This window comes from Anabrus simplex, chromosome 5, assembly GCF_040414725.1.
Source record: "Anabrus simplex isolate iqAnaSimp1 chromosome 5, ASM4041472v1, whole genome shotgun sequence".
NCBI lineage: Eukaryota > Metazoa > Arthropoda > Insecta > Orthoptera > Tettigoniidae > Anabrus > Anabrus simplex.
This window is the reverse complement of record NC_090269.1, coordinates 149,425,917-149,447,098: the sequence shown is the minus strand read 5'-3', so window position 1 is coordinate 149,447,098 and position 21,182 is coordinate 149,425,917. Positions and strand designations below refer to the sequence as shown.

The 21,182-nt window shown below is 39.6% G+C and overlaps 1 protein-coding gene across 3 annotated transcripts in view; it reads right to left on the bottom strand.

Annotated features, from left to right (window-relative positions):
• The window catches only part of LOC136873864 (quinone oxidoreductase), a 129,570-nt gene that overhangs the window by 62,598 nt on the left and 45,790 nt on the right, over window positions 1–21,182 (bottom strand). For all 3 annotated transcript variants that reach the window (XM_067147160.2, XM_067147159.2, XM_067147157.2), the window contains exon 4: window positions 4,169–4,257. In XM_067147160.2, the coding sequence (XP_067003261.1) occupies window positions 4,169–4,257 (89 nt within the window). The remainder of the gene's footprint in view (window positions 1–4,168; window positions 4,258–21,182) is intronic.

Below are 21,182 nucleotides of genomic sequence, written 5' to 3'. Positions count from 1 at the left end.
TAAAACAGAAAAAGCTCACACATTATTTTTGTGCATAAAACAAAGTTGTAAATGTAAGAAAAGTGTTCGTATATTTTTTTGTACAATTGAAAAATGTATTTCTGTATAACTTATGTTAATATATTATATAAAATGTACTGAATCTGTTTGTTACTTTTCCGGATTATCTGTATTTTCGATAATCTGGATCAGTTCCAGTCCCACTTAATCCGGATAAACGAGGTTCTTGTGTACTAATCACTAGTAAAGCAGAACCATGGTGTTCCTCCTACAGTAGTACTAGTCACAGGTAACAGAGTCATAGCATTCCTCGCATGGTGGTACTAATCACAGATAATATACACCCATGGTATGTCACACAAAATGCCCCCACTCACAGGTAACGCAAACCCAGGGTGTTCCTCACATAGTGGGACTAATCACGGGTGCTGGCTAGATCGATGGTGTTCTTCACATAGTGGTACTAATCACAGGCAACGCACACTCGTGGTGATTCTCACATAATGGTACTAATCATGGGCAATGCTCGAACCTATGGTGTTCCTCACATAGTGGTACTAATCACAGACAACGTAGACCTATGATGTTCCTCATAAAGTGGCACTGCTCATAGGTAACACAGACCCATTCTAAACACAGTGGAACCAACATATTCGAGCGCAGTGCTCCGCACTTACTCCCACCAGACACTAGTCTGTACTAATCACAAGCAATGCCCAGACTCATCTTGTTCTTCATATAAACCCAAGGTGTTCCTCACGTAATAGTATTAATCGCAAGTAGTCTCATGATTCTAAGTACATCATCCCTTGGTTGCCCCTTTTAGTCACCTCTTACGACAAGCAGAGGATAGTGTGGATGTATTCTTTGTCTGTGTCCTCCACCTACAGGGGGGTACTTTAAGAGGAAATGTTATCATTTGCATAAGCGTAAGCACACCACCATTCACTTTGACTAAATATTTTAGAGAATTTGACTGATAGCCTCAAAAATCTTGAGCCAAAAGAATTCCCATTTCTGGTATATTTATACATACAAAAGCACCACTCCAGCTCCTAGCAAACCAAGCTCAAGAGTTCTCATTCACCAACTACTTGTTACAAAATGCAAACTCAAGGCTTCAGCATCGTGTTTTCAATCTCTGCGATTTACTGCAATTCAAGCAGGGCAAAAGAATGTCCTCATTACACACCTGAGTTGGAGAGAAATCCATCTCACATAATCTCGTGGACTACGACGACCATTTGGTAGACCGTATATTTTTTATGAGCATGTGAATGAGAACTTACTTTACATGGTACGAATAAGGAAGAAGACAGGATGGCTACAGTATGATGGTATTCCTTCAGTCTCACTTCAGTCTTCCTATGTGCTACTTCCTTAATGAACGTTTTCAAAGATGCTGGATTTCTTGCTTCAGCTTTACTGAAATGGCCACCACAGTCCTGATTCATTGTGGTCTGTGGATCTGCATGTCATCATGCAACAACTGAATAACTACAGAACACAATCAAGAACACATTTTCAACCATGAAATGTATAAGACGTGGAGACAAAAGGGTATTATGTATAGGATAGTGATGCAATGGACACTTAACACTTAAGTCAACACCATCCGTGGATACTTCCAGCGGGCTGGACAGGACTTGTGTGAACGATAATACTATTACATCTGTTTCTGTCTTTTGTAAATTTCCACTCTCATTATATCTTCAAAGTTATCTTCTTTTTTTGGTCCCATGGTAATTATCTCGAAATATCTCTTCCCTTTTAGGTCCAATCCCCTCCTTTTCGAACGTATAACTGGTCTTCCAGGCACAACCGTCTATAAGTACTGCCCACGAATCCACGTTTCCTGCATTTGCTTTACATGGTCGAACCATTTCTGCTATATATTCCCACTGTCGAGTTCACCTGTATGTGTCTTCTGATTCTGTCCCTTCTCATCTCTTGCATGGCTGATCCTAGAAACTTCATTTTACATGCTTGTAATTTACTGCCTTTTTGAGCTGCATATCATGATTTTTTTTTTCTTTTTTGCTAGTTGCTTTATGTCGCACCGACACAGATAGGTCTTACAGCGACGATGGGACAGGGAAGGGCTGGGAGTGGGAAGGAAGCGGCCGTGGCCTTAATGAAGGTACAGCCCCAGCATTTGCCTGGTGTGAAAATGGGAAACCACGGAAAACCATTTTCAGGACTGCTGACAGTGGGGTTCGAACCTACTATCTCCCGAATACTGGATACTGGCCACACTTAAGCAACTGCAGCTATCGAGCTCGGTATCATGATTTTAAACATTGTTTGTTTCACTCTTAAAGGAACTGCAAAATCCCAGACTAAAAAAAAATCTTGCACTTGGTAGAAGAAGTTGGATCCTTTGGACACTATTTTGTACTTCTAATTTAACACTACCATTACTGGATACAAACTTCCAAGATAGCTGGATTTTTTCATATATTCATCTATCTCTCTCTTTATCTCGTGGATATTCTATTCATTTTCACGGTCGCTATGTTTTGCTTGCTCAAAGTTAAGTTATATACGCTGTCTGACAAAACATTTGAAGCACTCAAAAGAAATGGTCTGATGTCAATGTAACTTCATACACGTACACACCATCAGCAGGTATTTAAATGATTAGAGCTACAATTCTTTGTTCAGGTAGAACAGCCATCAGAGTGCATTAGTGTTGTTACCAGGCCTGGTATGGTATATAAGGGGGCATGAAAAGTGTCAGATGTTAAAGAGATCACTCTGAAGAACACGGAAATGCCGCATACTCGTGTGAGACAGCACTATCAGCTCCCGACAGAGTTTGAAAGGGACCTCTCTGAAGGTCTCCATTTGGCTGGCTGGTTGAATTGTGCAATATCCAGATTTGTGGAGCAATTGGATGTGACAGTGGCCCAACGTTGGCCTGCATGAGAATGTGAGACCAGGCATACTCATCATCAAGATTCCAGTCGATCACGTCTGACCAGCACAAGGGAGGATCGCTGTATTGTGCACCGAGCACATCTTAACCCCTTCATATCTGTGTCTGCCATCCGAGAACAAGTAATGGACTCCTTACAACATTCTGTCATCCCGCACCATTGGTCAAAAAATAACAGCAGCTGAACTTGGGAATTACCACCCTATGCATAGACTGCTATTAACACAACACAAATGGCTGCGTATGGAGCAGTGCCATGACCGGGAAGCATGGACTGCTGATGAATGGCGGCACATTGTGTTCAACGATGAATCGCGGTTCTGCACAACCCCGATGACCATTGTCTGTGAATATGGTGGCAACCTGGGAAAGAGATTCCACTCTTCCAATGTTTTGGAGGGCACAGAGGTGTTACTCCTGGCGTCATGGTATAGGCAGCCATCGCGTATGATTTCAGGTCACAGCTGATAGTGATTGAGGGAACTCTAAAGGCACAGCGGTATATCACGGATATCCTGCATCCTCCTGTGTTACCTCTCATGCAACAGTATTGTGGTGCCACTTTACAAAATTACAATGTTCGTCCCCACACAGCACGTGTCTCTATGAACTGTCTGCGTGACGTTAAGACTCCTGTGGCCAGCATGTGCGGAACCAGCTCGGACGTCAACTCCAGTATCCAAGATATCAAGTACCAGTACAACAGTCGTGGGCCAGCTTGCCTCAGAAGGGATACAACGTCTTTATGACACCCTTCCAACCGAACCAGTGCAAGCATCCAGACCAGAGGGGGTGCAAGTGATAAGTGGGCTCGTACTGCCAAATTCTTTCTAGATCTGAATCGATTTTATAATCACTGAAATAAGAATCAAATACCCTTGCCACACGTGAAGTTTCATTCTGTTTCCTCCACCCACTTTTGGGTCCTTCAATTTTTTCGTCAGGCAGTGCATTTGCTGCTCTAACAATTCAACCTCCTCTGTACTCTACCTAGATGGCAAATATCATCAATGAAAATAAATGCATATATCTCCAGCATCCACTGCTTTAGTTTCCATAATAATGATTTCATAATGTGTATGTGAGTAAAATATTAATACAATTAAGGGGAATACAGATACTTCTTGGTTGCTCTATAGAAAAGAGAGGCAGATGGAACAAAGCAATACAATACATTAAGCAGTATGTCCGCAATATTACAGCTATGCAGAAAAGTTAAACTGTCCTTACCTTTGGCCTTGGCTATCTGAACAGCAGCCATACCAACAGCACCACTGGCTCCGTGTACGAGTAAGGTTTCACCAGCTTTGATATGACACCTGAAGAAACATCAATCCACGAATGTAACAACATTAAAGAAAGAAACTAGGGAAACAATTTAACAGCAAAAATAACGGATATACACTTTTACTCAACAATCGAAATACAACAGAAATAAAAGCTCTACTCTGCAGTGCAGTGTTGCCTGGCTAACAAATAACTATGGTGTAGAACTGACAAGCTTTGTTCTTCCAGAAAGCCATGTTCACATAATTAATATGTTTATGTTTCAACTATAAAGCAGCAGCCCTTGTCACGATGAAATGACACAGGCAGACTTATACAGCAGCGAGAAGGCTAGGCAGTTTGCATCCCTCTCAGATGGGTGTTTCCAGGATTTGCACAGTAGGATGACTCAGTATGGCCATTCTTATGCTGTCTAGTGGCAAATAATGGTCACCAAATTCTGACAATCTATAGCCCCTCTTCCCTCCTGTTGAAACAATTCTCATGTTCCATTATCTCTACAGCTTCTTAGTACAGACGAGCATGATACCGGCAGGTGGTAGCCAGAAAACACATAAGTTGCAGTAACTTATACAGTACCTATTATTGCCTCAAAACAAACTGACCCTTAAGCAAATCTCGTACCGGGTGAGTTGGCCGTGCGCGTAGAGGCGCGCGGCTGTGAGCTTGCACCCGGGAGATAGTAGGTTCGAATCCCACTATCGGCAGCCCTGAAGATGGTTTTCGGTGGTTTCCCACGGTTTCCCATTTTCACACCAGGCAAATGCTCGGGCTGAACCTTAATTAAGGCCACGGCCGCTTCCTTCCAACTCCTAGGCCTTTTTTATCCCATCGTCGCCATAAGACCTATCTGTGTCGGTGCGACGTAAAGCCCCTAGGAAAAAAAAACAAAACCAAATCTCGTAAAAAGCTGAAGAGTGAGTCTCCCCACATACCTTAGCACGCTGTCTTGTACTGATTGCTAATCTCCTTGTTGGATATCACCTGTCATTCCTCAGAAGTACACTCAGTTGATATTTAGGAATTTCATGATTCGTATTGAAGCGGAATTACAATAATGTTATAAGGGATTCTCCTACCCAATACAAAGACATTTATGAATGTGAATTGATCACATGTCGTTCACATGAGGTACTAGTTTCGACATTTAACTCGTGCCATCATCAGTCAACGAGTCAAATCAGCAAACACAAACAACTTTAAAACAATTTAAAATACACTGTAACACCTGCATGAATGAATATTAAATAAAATATGGTACATGATGATATTGCACTCTAGTATAAAATCCTTTTAAAAATGATGACTCTCCGTTGTTTTATACACATGGTGGTTAGTCCAGCTTGTATATGTCTTTAGTTCTTTAATCTTGTTGAAAATACACTGCAGAGTTTTAATGTCATGTGAAGTTGACACTTTGTTTGATGTGTTTTGGTTCCGAAAGAATAGTCGATCATGTGATGGACTTAGCTACATCCAAAGAATTAATTCTCACTTCAATATGGCGTTTTGGAACCTGGAAAAGAAATTAAAAGCCAAAGGATAAAAAGAAATGTCTAGAAGTGACGAGAAACGACTAGAAACGAACTCACCTTAAGAAGCCTGTTTGATCAGCAGACAGAGCTGGACTAATGGATGCGGTCATAAGGTTAAGTGGCGAGGTGAAGGGGAAGAGAGGGGATGGGGAGGGGTAGAGGAGCAACTGTCAGGGAGCGAGGGTGGAGCGGAAGGATGTGGTAGTGAGGGTAAATGATGACGATATGCATTACGTATGGTTTGAAAGATCAAGTTGTTTCTTGGCGGTCTAATATTTTTTAACCATTTAATTAAGAGATCAAAAAGAATATTAGGGGCAAACAGGACGCAGCTTTTTGATCTCTTAACTGCTCAAGGTGAGTTTGTTTCTAGTCGTTTCTCGTAATTTCTAGACATTTCTTTTTATCCTTTCCTTCCTATCTTTTGCCTAATTCGGCTTTTAATTTCTTCTCCAGGTTTCGAAACCCCATATTGAAGTGAGAATTAATTCTTTGGGTCTAACTAAGTCGATCACATGATCGTCTATTCTTCCGGAAACAAACCACAGATCAAACAAAGTGTCAACTTCACATGACTCTGCAGCGTATTTTCAACAAGATTAAAGAGCTAAAGACATATACAAGCTGGACTAACCACCATGTGTATAAAACAACGGAGCCATCATCATTTTTAAAAAGGATTTTATACTAGAGTGCAATGTCATCATGAACCATATTTTTATTTAATATTCATCTATGCAGATGTTACAGTGTGTTTTAAATTGTTTTAAAGTTGTTTGTGTTTGCCTGATTTGACTCGTTGGCTCATGATGGCACGAGTTAAGTGCCAAAACTAGTACCTCGTATGAACAACATGTGTTCAATTCACGATAATAAATGTCTTTGTATTGAATAAGAGGACCCCTAATAATTTCAATGATTGTAGTACACTCAGTTTCTACAGCAACTCACCCACAAATTTATTCACAAGATAACCACTATATACTATACTAGATATTACCCACAGCTTCGCTCGCGAAGATTTCGTAATTTAATAAAAATTACTTGCTCCTCGGTACTGCACTAAGACATTGACTGAAAATCCCTAAAGTATAAAAACTCTCAGAAAATTTGCATTTCATTTACCCCAGAACCTCTGTGTAAACCTCGTTTGTGGCATTGCCTTTTGGGGCTAAGATGACCAGGCTGCTGGCAGACCTAAACCTGGAACATGCAACATGAAACTCTACATGTGAGAAACAGACCTCTTTTAAGTCTAAGAAAAAGGGTTTCTTCACTTCTAAAGGAGATTTCAAACACCAAATTTCTTAGCTTTTGAGATATAAGTATCCTCATAAAGAGAATTAAACTACTTCTTCACTTATTTTCGATCTCCAGCTTAAGTTGATTTTCTGAAAACAAAAAGTACATGTTTGTTTATTTTTAAAAGAGATTACAAATACCGGTACCCATTCTCACGCCTGTAACATGTTAAGTTTATGAGATATACTGTAGATATACTCATTTTAAAAACTGTCCCACTCCTTGGCTGTGTTCGGCGTTCAGGCCTTTGATTCACAGGGTTCCGGTTTTGATTCTGGGCTGGGTCGGAGATTTTAATCGCATGTGATTAATTCTTCTGGCTCGAGGACAGGTTGTTTGTGTTTGCCCCAACACTCTCCTTTTCTATTCACTCAGCAAATCACATTACCAACCACAACAGGAATACGCAATAGTAACTACAGCCTTACACATAGGGTTGGCATCAGGAAGGGCATCCAGCCATAAAGCAGCGTCAAATCCACATGTGCGACGCAGTTCGCACCCCAACCCCACAGGTGTGAGAAGAAGATAATACTCATTTTAAAAATTCGCCTGCTTTTTTATTATTTCACCCCCTTAAGTGGATTTTCCAAAAAAAGTTGTTCATTTATTTTTAAAAACTAAGATAGAAAACAACAACATTTTGGTAACTAAGGCTGACAAGGGGGGATCAATAGTTCTCTTAGACAAAGAAACATATATTAAAAAAACGGAGGATTTCTTTAACAGTAATAGGTACACGGTTGTTAATAAAGATCCACTGGTTAAAATACAATGTAATTTAAAGACAATAATAAAGATTTCGACATTTCTGTTTAATGAACAAGATCAACAGAAACTCATAAATATGAATCCGAATATTCATGTGGCAAGAGCTCTTCCTAAGGTACATAAAAATGATATTCCAATGCGTCCTATTATTAACTGCCGCAACAGTCCAACTTATAAAGCCTCTAGGTACATCCATGGCTTCCTTAAGAGACATTACGTATTTAATAACAAGCAGCCCTTAAGGAATTCAAAAGATTTTTGTGAGATTTTAAGCAAATTTAATCTTCAACCAAATCAAGCAATATATTCTTTCGATGTGATTAATGTATACCCAAATATTCCCACTAGTGACACAGTTAACATCATCTATGATAACATCTGTAAACATAGTGGCCTCAGTAGAAAGGAGATTGATGAATTCATGAAACTATTGAATTTTGTTCTGGACAACATTTTATATATAACAGAAAAATTTATAAACGGAACGGTTTGGCAATGGGTGACCCAATATCGGGCATCCTAGCTGACATTTACATGGACTCAATTGAACACACAAAAATAAAAACTAATATTAAAGGGATTTGCTTATGGTTGAGATATATGGACGATACATTCGTAATAATTGATAAAGATGTTTCCAATAGTAGCGAAATTTTGGAAAAATTAAACAATATCGACCCTAACCTGAGTTTTACTAAGGAAGATAAAGACAAGGGTTCCTTAAATTTTCTAGACTTAACAGTTACACGAACCAATAACACTTTTCAATTTCAAACATATAGAAAGCCTACACATTCTCCGATAACTATAAATAATTCCTCAATACACCCTGGCTCCCAGAACCAAGCATCTTTTCATAGTTTAATTTATAGAGCACTAAGAATCCCTCTTTCCCCTACTAACTTAAGGAATGAGTTAAACTACATAAGAAACCTAGCCAGACTTAATGGGTTTAAGGTCGAGATGGTAAACCGCTTAATTTACAAAATCAAAAATAAGTTATCCACGAATCTCATACCCGACAAAACAAAAAGAACTAAGTATGCCACTTTCATTTATAGTAGCCCAGTGGTCCACCAAATTGCGAATACTTTCAGTAAGCATAATATGAACATAGCCTTTCAAACAATTAACACAACTCAAAACATATTTTTAAATCATAATAAGATTAATTACGACAATAATAGACATTCAGGTTCAGGAGTTTATAGATTAACATGTTCTCAGTGTGGAAAATCTTATGTTGGACAGACTGGGCGCAGCTTTTATATAAGGTACATGGAACATTTCAATGCCGAAAACATAATAAATACTCGGCAATGAGCACCCACATGAAGGAAACTGGACACCGGTTCAGTACAATAATCAGGAATACAGGCAAAGGTAAACTTTTGAATGAATTAGAGAGCATTTACATTTTCTTGGACAGGACATTTAATAAAGATCGTAATCTTAATGACAACACGGAAATCAGAAGTCCGCTACATATTTTAATGCCTAAGTTACTGAATACGGTCAACCCAAACCATAGTAAAGTCCCTCAGATATTTAAATCCTTAGAATTAAAGAGTCCCTCTATTTCGTTAAATACCGACCCCATACTTGCTCCTTCAAGTAACGCCCCTCCTATACTGGCTACAACACGCGAGGCTCCGCCTACCGGTATAGGTCCCGCAACAAGAGCTTGCCAAAGAAAGCTGCGCAGAACATCGGCAGTGTTCGGGTGGGCTCGGTAGTAGCACTGCACGCCCCCCTCACTTCGCTAAATCGCCTTACTCCCAGCAGTTGTTAATAAACCGTCTGCGCTGGCGGTCTGGCCAGCTGGACTGAGTGAAATCTCAGTGCGTGTGTGTAATGCCTTATTGTAATTATAACCAGAGCCAGGACACATTACCCGATAGCATAATGATATTGTTGTACATGCAGAATCAAAAATATTGAATGAAATAACAAACAAAGAGATTAAGAATTATGTGATCGTAAAATGGCAGTTAACTTGCCCAATGGCTTGTTCTAGTCCGCATCTTCTGAAAGAGGTTGAAAGCTGCTCATATCGCCTTCACTGTCATCCGCGCTATCACTAACGCTCTCTCTGTCACTGTCACTATCGTCCTCCAGATTAATGATTATGCTGTCTGATACTTCATCCATTATGTGATTATGTACTTATTCTCAGTGTCGATTACGTGCCTACATCGACTCGACCATTCTTCTGCCCCAATTGACGCAATTCCTTCCATCAGCAATGTTCTTGCATCATCGAGTCTGAAAGTAACATTCTTTTGTGCTACATAATCTTTAACTTGAGCCCAAATCATTTCGATTGGGTTCAAGTCTGGATGGTATGGTGGTAGACGCAAAATCGTATGCCCATATATAGCAAGTAGTCTGTCGATTTGATATGACTTATAGCGTGATTTATGGGATTTAATCAAAGCGTACAGTTGGGGTTTTATCATCTCTGTAGAAAACGGAATACCCTTATCAGTCAACCAATCCTGCATAACTGTTTTTCTGGATGATGATGTGGGTGCACGCTCACATTGGACATTATGGTACGAGGCATTATCAATCACGACTACAGAGTTGGGTGGCAAATTAGGAATTAATTTCTCTGTCAGATATTTCTCGTAGTTTCTATAGTTCATCTCATCGTGATAATCCCCTGTTGTTTGGTTGGATTTGAAAACCAACAAAGCATTTGGAATGAAACCTGCATCTGAACCGGCATGTACCACTATTAATCGTTGCCCTTTCGAGATAGGCGACTTCAGTCCATGAGGAGTACAGTCACTCCAAGCACTTGACTTGGTGTGCGAACTATGCAAATATGTCTCATCAGTGTAAACAATAGGCCTACCCTCTTGTCGGTACCGCTTTATGCTTCGTATGTACTGCACACGTAGGAGCCTTATGTCAGGCTTCTCCATAAGTATTCTACGCATGTCTTCTGTCTTTCTCCATCGAAAACCTAGGCCTCGAACTATCTTGCTTAGTGTTCTTATGCAACCTTTAAACTGTATATCCTCTACCAGTTTCTTACGGATCTTTTCAAGCGTTGGTCTCTCGCCTTCGGTATTGTGAAAATTGTGAATCGTGCGCCTGACCGCGCATTTCTCAAAATCGTCTAATTCACACTTCTTGACAGACTTCGGTCTTCTCTTTCCAGGCGTTGAAAATGAATCCACTTCACCCCTTTCGATCTTCTTTGCGTCTCGTATTACATTCCGCACGGACCTTTTCGACACACCCGTAGCTTCGGCCACTTTCTTTTGAATAGCACATAAGTTCCCAGTGGGGTGGGTTTCGTTTTTCATGAATTTATACACATTATAAATAACTTCTCTAGTTTGACTGTGTAAAGTTTTAGCACTCCCTAATTTAGAACGAAACGGGGGCATCGCTACATACACTGAATATCATACTACAACAAATTCACTTTCAGCTACGAAATATAAATAAAATATTAATAATACAAGCACACGCTTCTTGCTTCTTTTCAATACACGCTTGATAAAGAGCTGTACACTGTGCCTCTCAGTGAGCGGTTGAGTAACAATGAGCCCGGTAATCAGCATTCGGGCGACACACAGGAGCCCCGCAACAAGCTTAAACTTCGCCAACAGATATTGGTCTCTGCGCACGTTGGAGTTTCGGCAAGCTCTTGTTGCGCTTAGTATACCCCCTCTTCCCCTCAGCATTCCCCAACACCTCCGCAGCGTCGATACTAGACTAGAAGTAGGAACTTCAAACAGACTAACGCTGCAGGTACATTAGACACACATTACATCTTCAGAATAAGTAAGTACACATTATTCAACATATAGTTTTCAGTGATAACTCTCGGCCTAATTTCCCGTCGTCAAGTTAGTTTTCCGTTTCATTCCAGATTGACAACATTATTTACTACGGACATCCATGTCTACAGGAGGCATTTTCTGGTTACACGAAATTGTCATCCAACCTACCTTCTTTTATTTAGATATTTTAGCAGCGTTTTACGGCAAATTCGATGATTTTTAGCACTTCACGACATACGATTTTTATCCAACTTTCCAAGACGTCTTAAACTATACCGCCTTCAATTCAACTACATATTTCCATCCTTATTTTAAATATTGGCCTCAAACATGAGCATATACTGTATCTTTTAACAGTCTTGTTCTTATCCTGTGACGCATTATTTTTGATATTCTGTTTTCCAAATGTAATATATATTGTTCAAGCTTTTGATCAAAAAGATCCATTTCAGTGTCAGACATGGATTACTTTTTAAAAACAATGTATGACAATTACTTTTAGATGAACATTTCAATTTTTCAAAGAGATTTTAGTATAAGTTCTGTTTTATTCAATATTTTTGTACTGTAAACATTTTGCATCCACCGTATTAACACTTATAAATATTCATCAATACGTTTTACGTAAATTATTATGACTCCTTAGACCATGTGTGTTTTAAGATTGATTGAGGCTGATGATGCCAAATAAATAGTGGGCAAAACATGTACCCTTCAAATTTCTGGTAATTTCCATGTGTATTTAACCACACTATCGTGGAATAAATTGTATTGAATAGGTGGTATTAAAATTACTCCTTGTATAAACTTTGTGATTAGCTATTTTTCAATACGGAATAATGGTTTGTAACATCACACATCTGCCGCCAAAGTGCAGGTCCGGACTAGAGGCTCCCAGTTTACACAAAACCTGCCTCCACGATCTTTGCCCCATCGCCGTTGGACTCGACTGAAGTGAGGAAAGTACCTGGAAAAGTGCCACTGGCGCGGATTTGTTTAAGGAGGATCCTGACTTGCCAGGGAGTGACCCTCACACTATGGTCTTGAAATCATATCCTGCGGCACATGTGCCATGAGAGGTGCAGGGTTAGGCATCGAGAATGCAACAGACTGCCGCAGACTCCAGTTATGAATGAGTAACGCCTTCAGAGCCAGTCTGTCTGGCATGACTGCATCCGCCTCCACAACCGCTGGGAACCGAAGTGAAAGGTTCCTCCTCCGCTTGTTTGCCGTTGGGTCTTCAAGCGATAGATTCCAGTGTCATCACCCCGAAGTCCTTCACCCTTTTAGGAAGTCAGGTTATTTACCGCCGCCGAACACAATATAGGAGAATAAGAAGCAGCAAAAGAGAGAGAGAAATATATTTTTATAAAGAATGTAAAAGAGATGGAAGGATTCTAAGGTTGGAAGTGAAAGAATACAAGTTCAAAATGGTCTGAAGAGAGGAATAGGAGACAGAGTCAGAAGATGGAGTATCAGAGGAAAAATAATAAAGTTATTAGCTTTACGTCTCACTATCCACTTTTATGGTTTTTGGAGATGCCGAAGTGCCAGAATTTAGTCTCGCAGGAGTTCTTTTACGTGCCAGTAAACCTACCGACACAAGGCTGACATATTTGAGCACCTTCAAATACCACCGGACTGAGCCAGGATCGAACCTGGCATGTTGGGGTCAGAAGTCTAGCGCCTCAGCCTGGTTATGGAGGAAGAAGAAGGAACAACAAAGGACGAAGCATTGAAACTGGCACATGGTCCCTAGAACATTTAACGTAAAAAGAAAGAAAGAAAGAAAGAAAGAATAATAAGGCTCTTTGCAAATGACAACAGTTTATGTTTCTAATACTATTCTTGTTTTCATTGCCAGCGCTTAGAATTGATTTAATCTTTAGTTAGCAATACTGTTCTCTAGTAGAGTGTTCATTAAAGTGTTTCATGTCATTTTGTTTCATACGCTTTAGCATGAGAAAGAAACAAATTATTTTACAACAGGGCTAGTATTAAATGGTGATTAAGTTTATGATGATGGGACTAGACTATACTCCACATGAAAACATGTGTTTCAAAAACAAAGTGGAAGTGAACTGGCCTGTAGTACTGTTGAAGTCAGTTCGTCTTTTGTGTTCTGTGGAAATAAGATGTCAAACATCTTTTCCTATTAACACATTGCGGACGGGAGAAGAGTTTACTTGTATTTGGCTGACCAAGCATTGTGTACAGAAGACGAGATAACTCGTCTTCACGAGACTTGTACGTTCTGTGACGTGTCGAAACTTCTGAAACTATCTGGCAGTCAAGGTTACTAGAATCTCTGTGTTGGAAGCTTTTGTTTATTCCATGCTAGCTTTGCTTTACATCATCTTCTGTTTTATGATTCATTTGCTAAGTTTTCTGACCTCGTGTTTACATCGTTCAAGGAGCCATGTGATTGGTAAGATGGTGCTTCCCAGACTGAACATGAGCGTAGATGCAGATGAGATTTTTAATGAATTATATGCAGGGAAGTATTCAGATTGCCCCAGTGATGTTGATCGAGAGTTCTATGTTGATATCTATTCTGACAAAAGTGTCTCGGTTGATAATAATGATGTGTGCCCTCCAAAACAACATGAAGTATTGGTGGTTGAGAGCGCGGCTGAAAGCGATGATGTGAGTGTAAATGGAAGTGATATGTCAATTTCTTCTGATGAATGGGTAGAAATTAATAGTTCACCGACTTTAACCTCCTGAGGCCCAGAAAATTTCTCTTTTGGTCAAATGTCATAAAAGTGTATACTTCTTTAATGGTGTCTTGATGGGAGACAGTGAGAATTTTTATTTATTTTACTTTTAAAATATTTCTTTTATGGGATATTCTATTTTTAAACAGTGTCCTTTTAAAAGGACACCAGGCCTCGGAAGGTTCAAGGATTTCCCAGGAGTTCCTGGCATAACGATAAGACTTGATGAACCTCAAAACATGGATGAAGTCATAGGGCTTATTTTTTGTGATGATTTCTTTGAACTTGTTGCCGAGCAGACAAACTTGTATCACCAGCGAACTACTTCATTATACAAAATATCCCCTAAGGGCTTGAAGTGGCCTGATGTAACTTGATGTGAATTGCAAAAAATTTTTGCTTTTTTTTTTTTTTTTTTTATACTGATGGGACAGCTGAAAAGTCATATTGGAAAGACTACTGGTCAACTGATCCCCTCAAAATTTGCCGTGTGCCCCTTCACAGAGGACAAAGCTACACAGCCTACAACACCAGGAAATATTAATTATTAGGACTCTTAACAAAGGTCTCCAGGAAATTTCACCATAATCAGTAGAAGGTTAGTGTAGTTAGACTAATTTGTTTATGTGCATGCACTGTAGCAGTAAGTTACACAGAAAATGGCCGGACACAGGGGTCGAGCAGTGTGATGAGTACCCGGTCCGCAATGTGTTAAAAGGAAATTCAAGGCCATTTTGAGTAGTTGTTATATGACAATGCAACTAGTCTTGCAGGGTGCAAATATGGTAAACAGATGCCGTTCACTTTTAATAACATTTCAGAGTTGTCCACTTCCTCTCTTAAGAACCTGAGGAACTAGGAAATGCCTCTATGGTCCTAGTTACAATGATGGGGAAATCCAGGCATTCACTTCCCCGTGGTAAAGAGGGGGCAACGAATGTATGTATGACAATGTTATTACATACAGGCGGCTAACGAATGATGGGACCAAGTGTCTCCCGGTATGGTTCAGGGCACCCTATTGCCCATGGGATGAGGAGTTGCCCCTAAAGGTGGATGAACCAACTTGTTTTGGTTAACGGGATGCAGAAGGCAATGGGAAAGTACTGAATTACCGTATTTACCCGAATAATCACCGCCGTCGAATAATGCCCCACCCTCATTTTAGAAAGGCTTATTTTGAAAAAAATGAAATGAACTAAAATTCCTTTCATCGGAAGGGTAACTTACGCATAAACAAATTTTTCATATCACTCCGCGAGGTCCATGTGGTCTTTACACAAATATCACTGCTATGAAATATATTTTCCATGAAAATGAGCAAGTAGGTCTACTTACGTGACAGGAATTTCATTAATCTGAACTTGCAATAGGCTCGATTCCCTGTAGATTGGAAGATTCATTGTCTCTTGCATCACTAAAATCCTCTCCTAAATTACTTACAAGTTCATCACACCCCACGTCTAACGCCTGTAGGCGGCTGGAATATATAATTGAAAGATAAAATTACAGCGACGAGTAATATGATCAAGATTATGCAATTAATAAACGTCCGACACATTTTAGGTTATCTAAGCTTCCAAACATAACCTGGAATTCCCAACACATAGGTAGGCCTAAAATGAATTCTCGATTATAGCTATTATCTTGTACGGTACACTACTGGGCGACTTTTAATAAAGGAATACCGACTTATTTTTTGAGTGACGTACAATGTGTAGGCTATAATTGGTTTTTCTTATTCCCTTTGTTAATGCTTTCTGCCACCAAGTTCAATAACAATTCACTCTCTTGGAAAGTCATATTAGGCTTCTTTCTCTGTTTCTGTTCAATAGCGGACATAATTTATGCAAATTATTTGCAAACCCCGGATGGAATCAAAAACTTGTTTACAATTCGATAGTGGCGGCAGTACGTAGTCATTTGTTTTCTGTATGGCAGTATGAAAAAATGCGGTTCAAACCGAGATTGAAACGAAAACTTAGTTTTGGTAAACCGAGATAATAAATTCTGTGGTGAATATGGCAGCGAGCGTTATTCGAAATAATGACATATCCAAGTTTTGAAAATCTAAGATAACAGCAAAAGCTACCGACGTTGGTGAACACGGGCTTAGAACACTTCTCATACGTGGCCTCTTTTTACTGGACAGCAACACGACCGATGGTGGATAATTCTTTTCGTGCAATGTAAGCACTTGAAATAGACACACTGGCAAAATCTGATGTTAGTTTTGCGATACAGTAAAACCTCGTTAATTCAAAGTCTTTGTAATACAGAAATCGGACTTCCAATTATGTGATTTCTAATTAACAGCCATCTTGTAATTAAGAAATGCCAACCCTCACCAGTTTTTGCGATTCTGCTTTTCCGCGTACTGCCTGCTACGTGATATTCTGGCTTTCCTTAAAACGCTGAATACAAAAGAATTACGATTTCACTCTATTTTCAACTGTGAAACACACTATAGATACACCAAAGTGAGTGAAAGTGCGGAAAGCTACCCCTGCACGTTCCGGAAGACGCGTTCTATCGTGACGTGGAGAAATTTTGAATTTAAATTACTCGTAAAATAAGGTACTATTAAAAAAAAAAATGTAAAGTCAGTTTAGAATTAAAAGTCTGAATTGTTTTCTGTTTAAATATGACATATGGGGACAGTTTTCTTCCATCTATGGTTGCACAAAGCATAACTGTACACGCAGCATCGAAAACTAAGTGAGCCAGGAGCGTGTTGGCAACCTTGACGCAAATAAAACCCGCACCCCAATTTCGTGCCTCGAATTTTAAAAAAATATGTGGGGTTTATTTGCGTAAATACGGTATTATCCCTCGTAATGCAACTATGCAGTCATCTCTACTTCAGCAAATAATTTCTGACCATGAGCATTGGAACTCAAGATCTGACAGAGGAAGACAGACTTGCAAGGCTTCCCAGGTTGTCAGTCAGTGAAATCCTTGCAAAGGACAGGAAAAACAGATGAGAATCACATCTTGGAATATCAGAACACTAATGACACCCGGGAAGTTGTATGTATGTATGTTTAGTCCTCAGCCCGAAGGCTGGTTGGATCCTCAACAGCTCCGCCATCAGCTGTCATAGATGGCCTAGGCATCACTGAAGAGGCGTACTAGGGAAATGAGGAGTGAGGTAGTTTCCCGTTGCTTTACTCACCGAGCCAGAAGTTGCTATTACATATCAGTCTGCCAAGCCCACTGAAATGCATGCAACAACCTACCCTATGAGCAATATTTTCACACCATTCATAGCAGGGACTGGCTGCAGAAGGAATTGCATTACTAGCATCACTCATACCTCAGTCACTTTCATTTTGTCAAAGCCAAGGATAAAGCTGAGACAGATCAATGAAAGTAACAAGATTGCTTTAGCCCATACCAGAAGACGTAGTGCACTGTAAACACTAGGTCCCGCCAGCAAAGGCATCCCGGGAAGTTAGAAGAGGTAAAAAGAGTGATGGAAGTAATAATATTGAATTTTTAGGACTTCGTGAAACACGATAGTAAGGAAATGGCGATTTCATTAGTGATGCATTTAGGATAATCTACAGCGGAGGAACAATACTTGGTCAATACGGTGTGGGACTAATTATTCTTGGAAAGAGCTGGGCAAAAAATATTGAGAACACCTATCATGTAAATGACAGAACACTGATGGTGAAGATCAAAGCAAAACCTACGGATATGACCATTATACAAGTGTACTTTCCAACATCGAACAGTAATGAAGACAAGGTTGAAGAGCTGTATGAGTGTCTTGATGAGCTACTACAACTAAGTGATGGCAAGGAAAATCTGGTGATTATGGGAGATTTCAATGCTGTGGTTGGCTCAAAACCAGACAGAATGGGAATAGGGAAAATGGACTGGAAAAGAGAAACAGTCGAGGTGAAAGGCTACTAGATTTTTGTGAACAGTATGATATGGTAATAACTGACACCATGTTTGAAGTGCCTTTGAGAAGACGATATACCAGGAAAAGTCCCGGAGACATGCAAAGATACCAAATTGATTTCATATTAGTTAAAGCTAGGTATAGAAATCAAATCAAATCAAGCCACAGCTACCCTGGCGCTGAAGTGGACAGTGATCGCTGATCACACACTTGTGATGGCAAAGTGCAATTTCAGATTTAAAAAGATAATCAGAAGGAAGAAAGTCAGATGGGATTTAAACAGATTGCAAAACGAACAAATTAAACAGTAATATGCAGAGGATACAAATGCACTCATAGAATCTAAAAATGGGAAATGATGAAGCAAGGTATCTCTGAGATAGCACATAGAACTTTAGGGAATAGACGACTAGAACCAAGAAAACCATGGATTACTGAAGAGATATTAGACTTAATTCAGAAACAAAACCAGTATATGAAGATGAACACAGCAACATACCTGCCAACTTTCAAAAAGAGAAATCCGGAAGATACTCAAGTGGAAAATTTTTAATACCACGCGCATGCGTAGCAGTCTTGAGATATAATGATAAAGGACGGCAGGGGGGGAGAGATTATAAACAATAGTAATACAAGTTAAATACAGTAGAATCTTAATGCATCATTCCCGAAACTGTCGTTTTCCCGCATTCATTGTTAAATTTATTCGGTCCCAAAAAAGTTCCATACAAACCAATGTTAAATTTTTCCTAATTTATAGTTTCTTGAACTATCGTTTTACGCATCGATCACCGAAAAATTATTTGTTCTTGGTTGTAATTTTCCCGCACTGATTGATCGTAGAAAAGTATACGCAAAAGTTTTTAAATTTTTTTTTTAATTAACAAGAATTAAATCGTAGACAGCATAAAACTCAAATTTGCCACCATTTTGTGTGTTGGTATAGGCTGGCTAAGGCTACCAACTTTGTTGAAAAAAAAAAAAAGAGAAAATCGCACAGTGCACCAGATACGATTTAATTAGTCACAGGGTGATTAATCGCATCGTACCTTGTGGAGTGTGTGGGGTGCTAGAAGCCTGGTTGACCGCTTTGTTGCCCTCTGCCCAATAGTCTTGTTACAAGCCGGACCTACCCAATCCAGACCAATAATCTTTCCTCATAGCCAAGTCTTGTAACTAGTTCCTAAGTTGGCAGCTTTGCACAAGTCGCTGCGACATCGTTCAAGACGTGCCGCGTTGAATTTCTAACCTCTGTGACATCGTCTGAGCTGAGTTGCAGGAGCCGCGCCGTGTTGAGTATCTAACCTAACGTTCGCAAAGGGTCTACGGAATCTTTTCCTAAATACAGGTTATCGGTGTAATATCCTCGTATATTTTAAATTTGCAATAAGAGAACTGAACATAAAGGTTTTCAATTATTATGAAATGTGTAAAGAAAAGTGAAACAAAACTGCGTAAAAGTCGCGCTTTTTATTTTCATCCTGTAGGCCTATATCATGGTTGCAATATTTTGATACTGTTATGTATAGTATGAGCAAAATGGCTAGCACTTGTTGGCCTTTGGTTCAAGGGGTCTGGATTGGGTCGAAGATTTTAACTTTCGTTGGTTAATTCCAAAGGTTTGGGGCTGTCTGTGTGCCGAATTAAACACTAGAATTCATCTTCGGCAGGGCCGTGTTTTCATATGTGCGTAGATCGTCTATCACGCGACAACTCGAAAGACCTGCGCCTGGATCCGGAGGCCACGTGCCATTATTGTTGTTTTTATAATAATATTTACATAAAGAAAAATGTCCCAATACAGTACCCGTATTTTATTATTTTGCTCTCCCCCTGTTTTTTATACTGCCTGCATTTATAGTTTTCCCGCATCTGTTGTCATTTTTCCTCCTCCCCCCTGAAAAACGATGCATCGAGGTTTTACTGTGTATGTTATGATCACCCCTGAAATTAAATACACAAAGTTACATCTTGATAAGTGCTCATCTGTTTTCACTTAACACTGGGAACACTTTCCGGTGATCATATAAAACAAAGAAATTAAGCAGAATATGCCTCCCAAAAGACTGATAATATCATTTCTTAGTTGAACTCATTACGAACACCACTAAAAATACTAAATCGCTGAGCCAAACCTCCACCCCAAACGCACACGAAAGTCCCATGTATGCAGTCCACAGAGGCACAATAAACAAAATAAATTCAAGTCCGATGACCGCAACTGAGAAAGGCTGCAGAAACAGGCCTTGAACAGGAGACCTGCCCCTTAAATCAAATCTACCAAGGACTGATGCTACTTGAGAATTAAAGCTGAGAAGTACTCGAATACACAATTTATTCAAACAAACATCCAGGAAAGAAAAGAAGGAAGGGAAAATGTTTAACATGAAATTAACCAGGTCAAGGAAAAATAATAAAGGTTTTATACATACGTGCAATTTCAAATGGACACGACTGTCGCCGACAATCAAGGCAAATGGGCGACTACATTCAGTAATTGATTATGCCAGGAGGTTCACACAGGTCACGCTTCCCACCTGATTCTTATTCAAATTCATAGCACGAAACTTATTATTTGGTCTGTGCATGTAAGCATCATATATCAAATAAAAACGCCCACGCAATACACGCCTACACAAAATTAGACGTATCAGAACGGCAACAATCCACTCCCCAAGAAAAATCAAGGAGCAAAAGGGGAAAAAGTACCTAAGCTCACATAGGGTGAACAGGGGGCTGAGGACCAAAGCATACGCAAGATATGACATAATGAAACAACAGATAGTGACCTAAATAAAAGTCAACCATACAAGAAAAGGCGATAACGTATGATCGACACACGTACGGACTCAAAGAAAAGAAGACTAATCCCAAAGGGATCGAATGAAATGAAAAGTAAACATTCAATAAAATACAAAC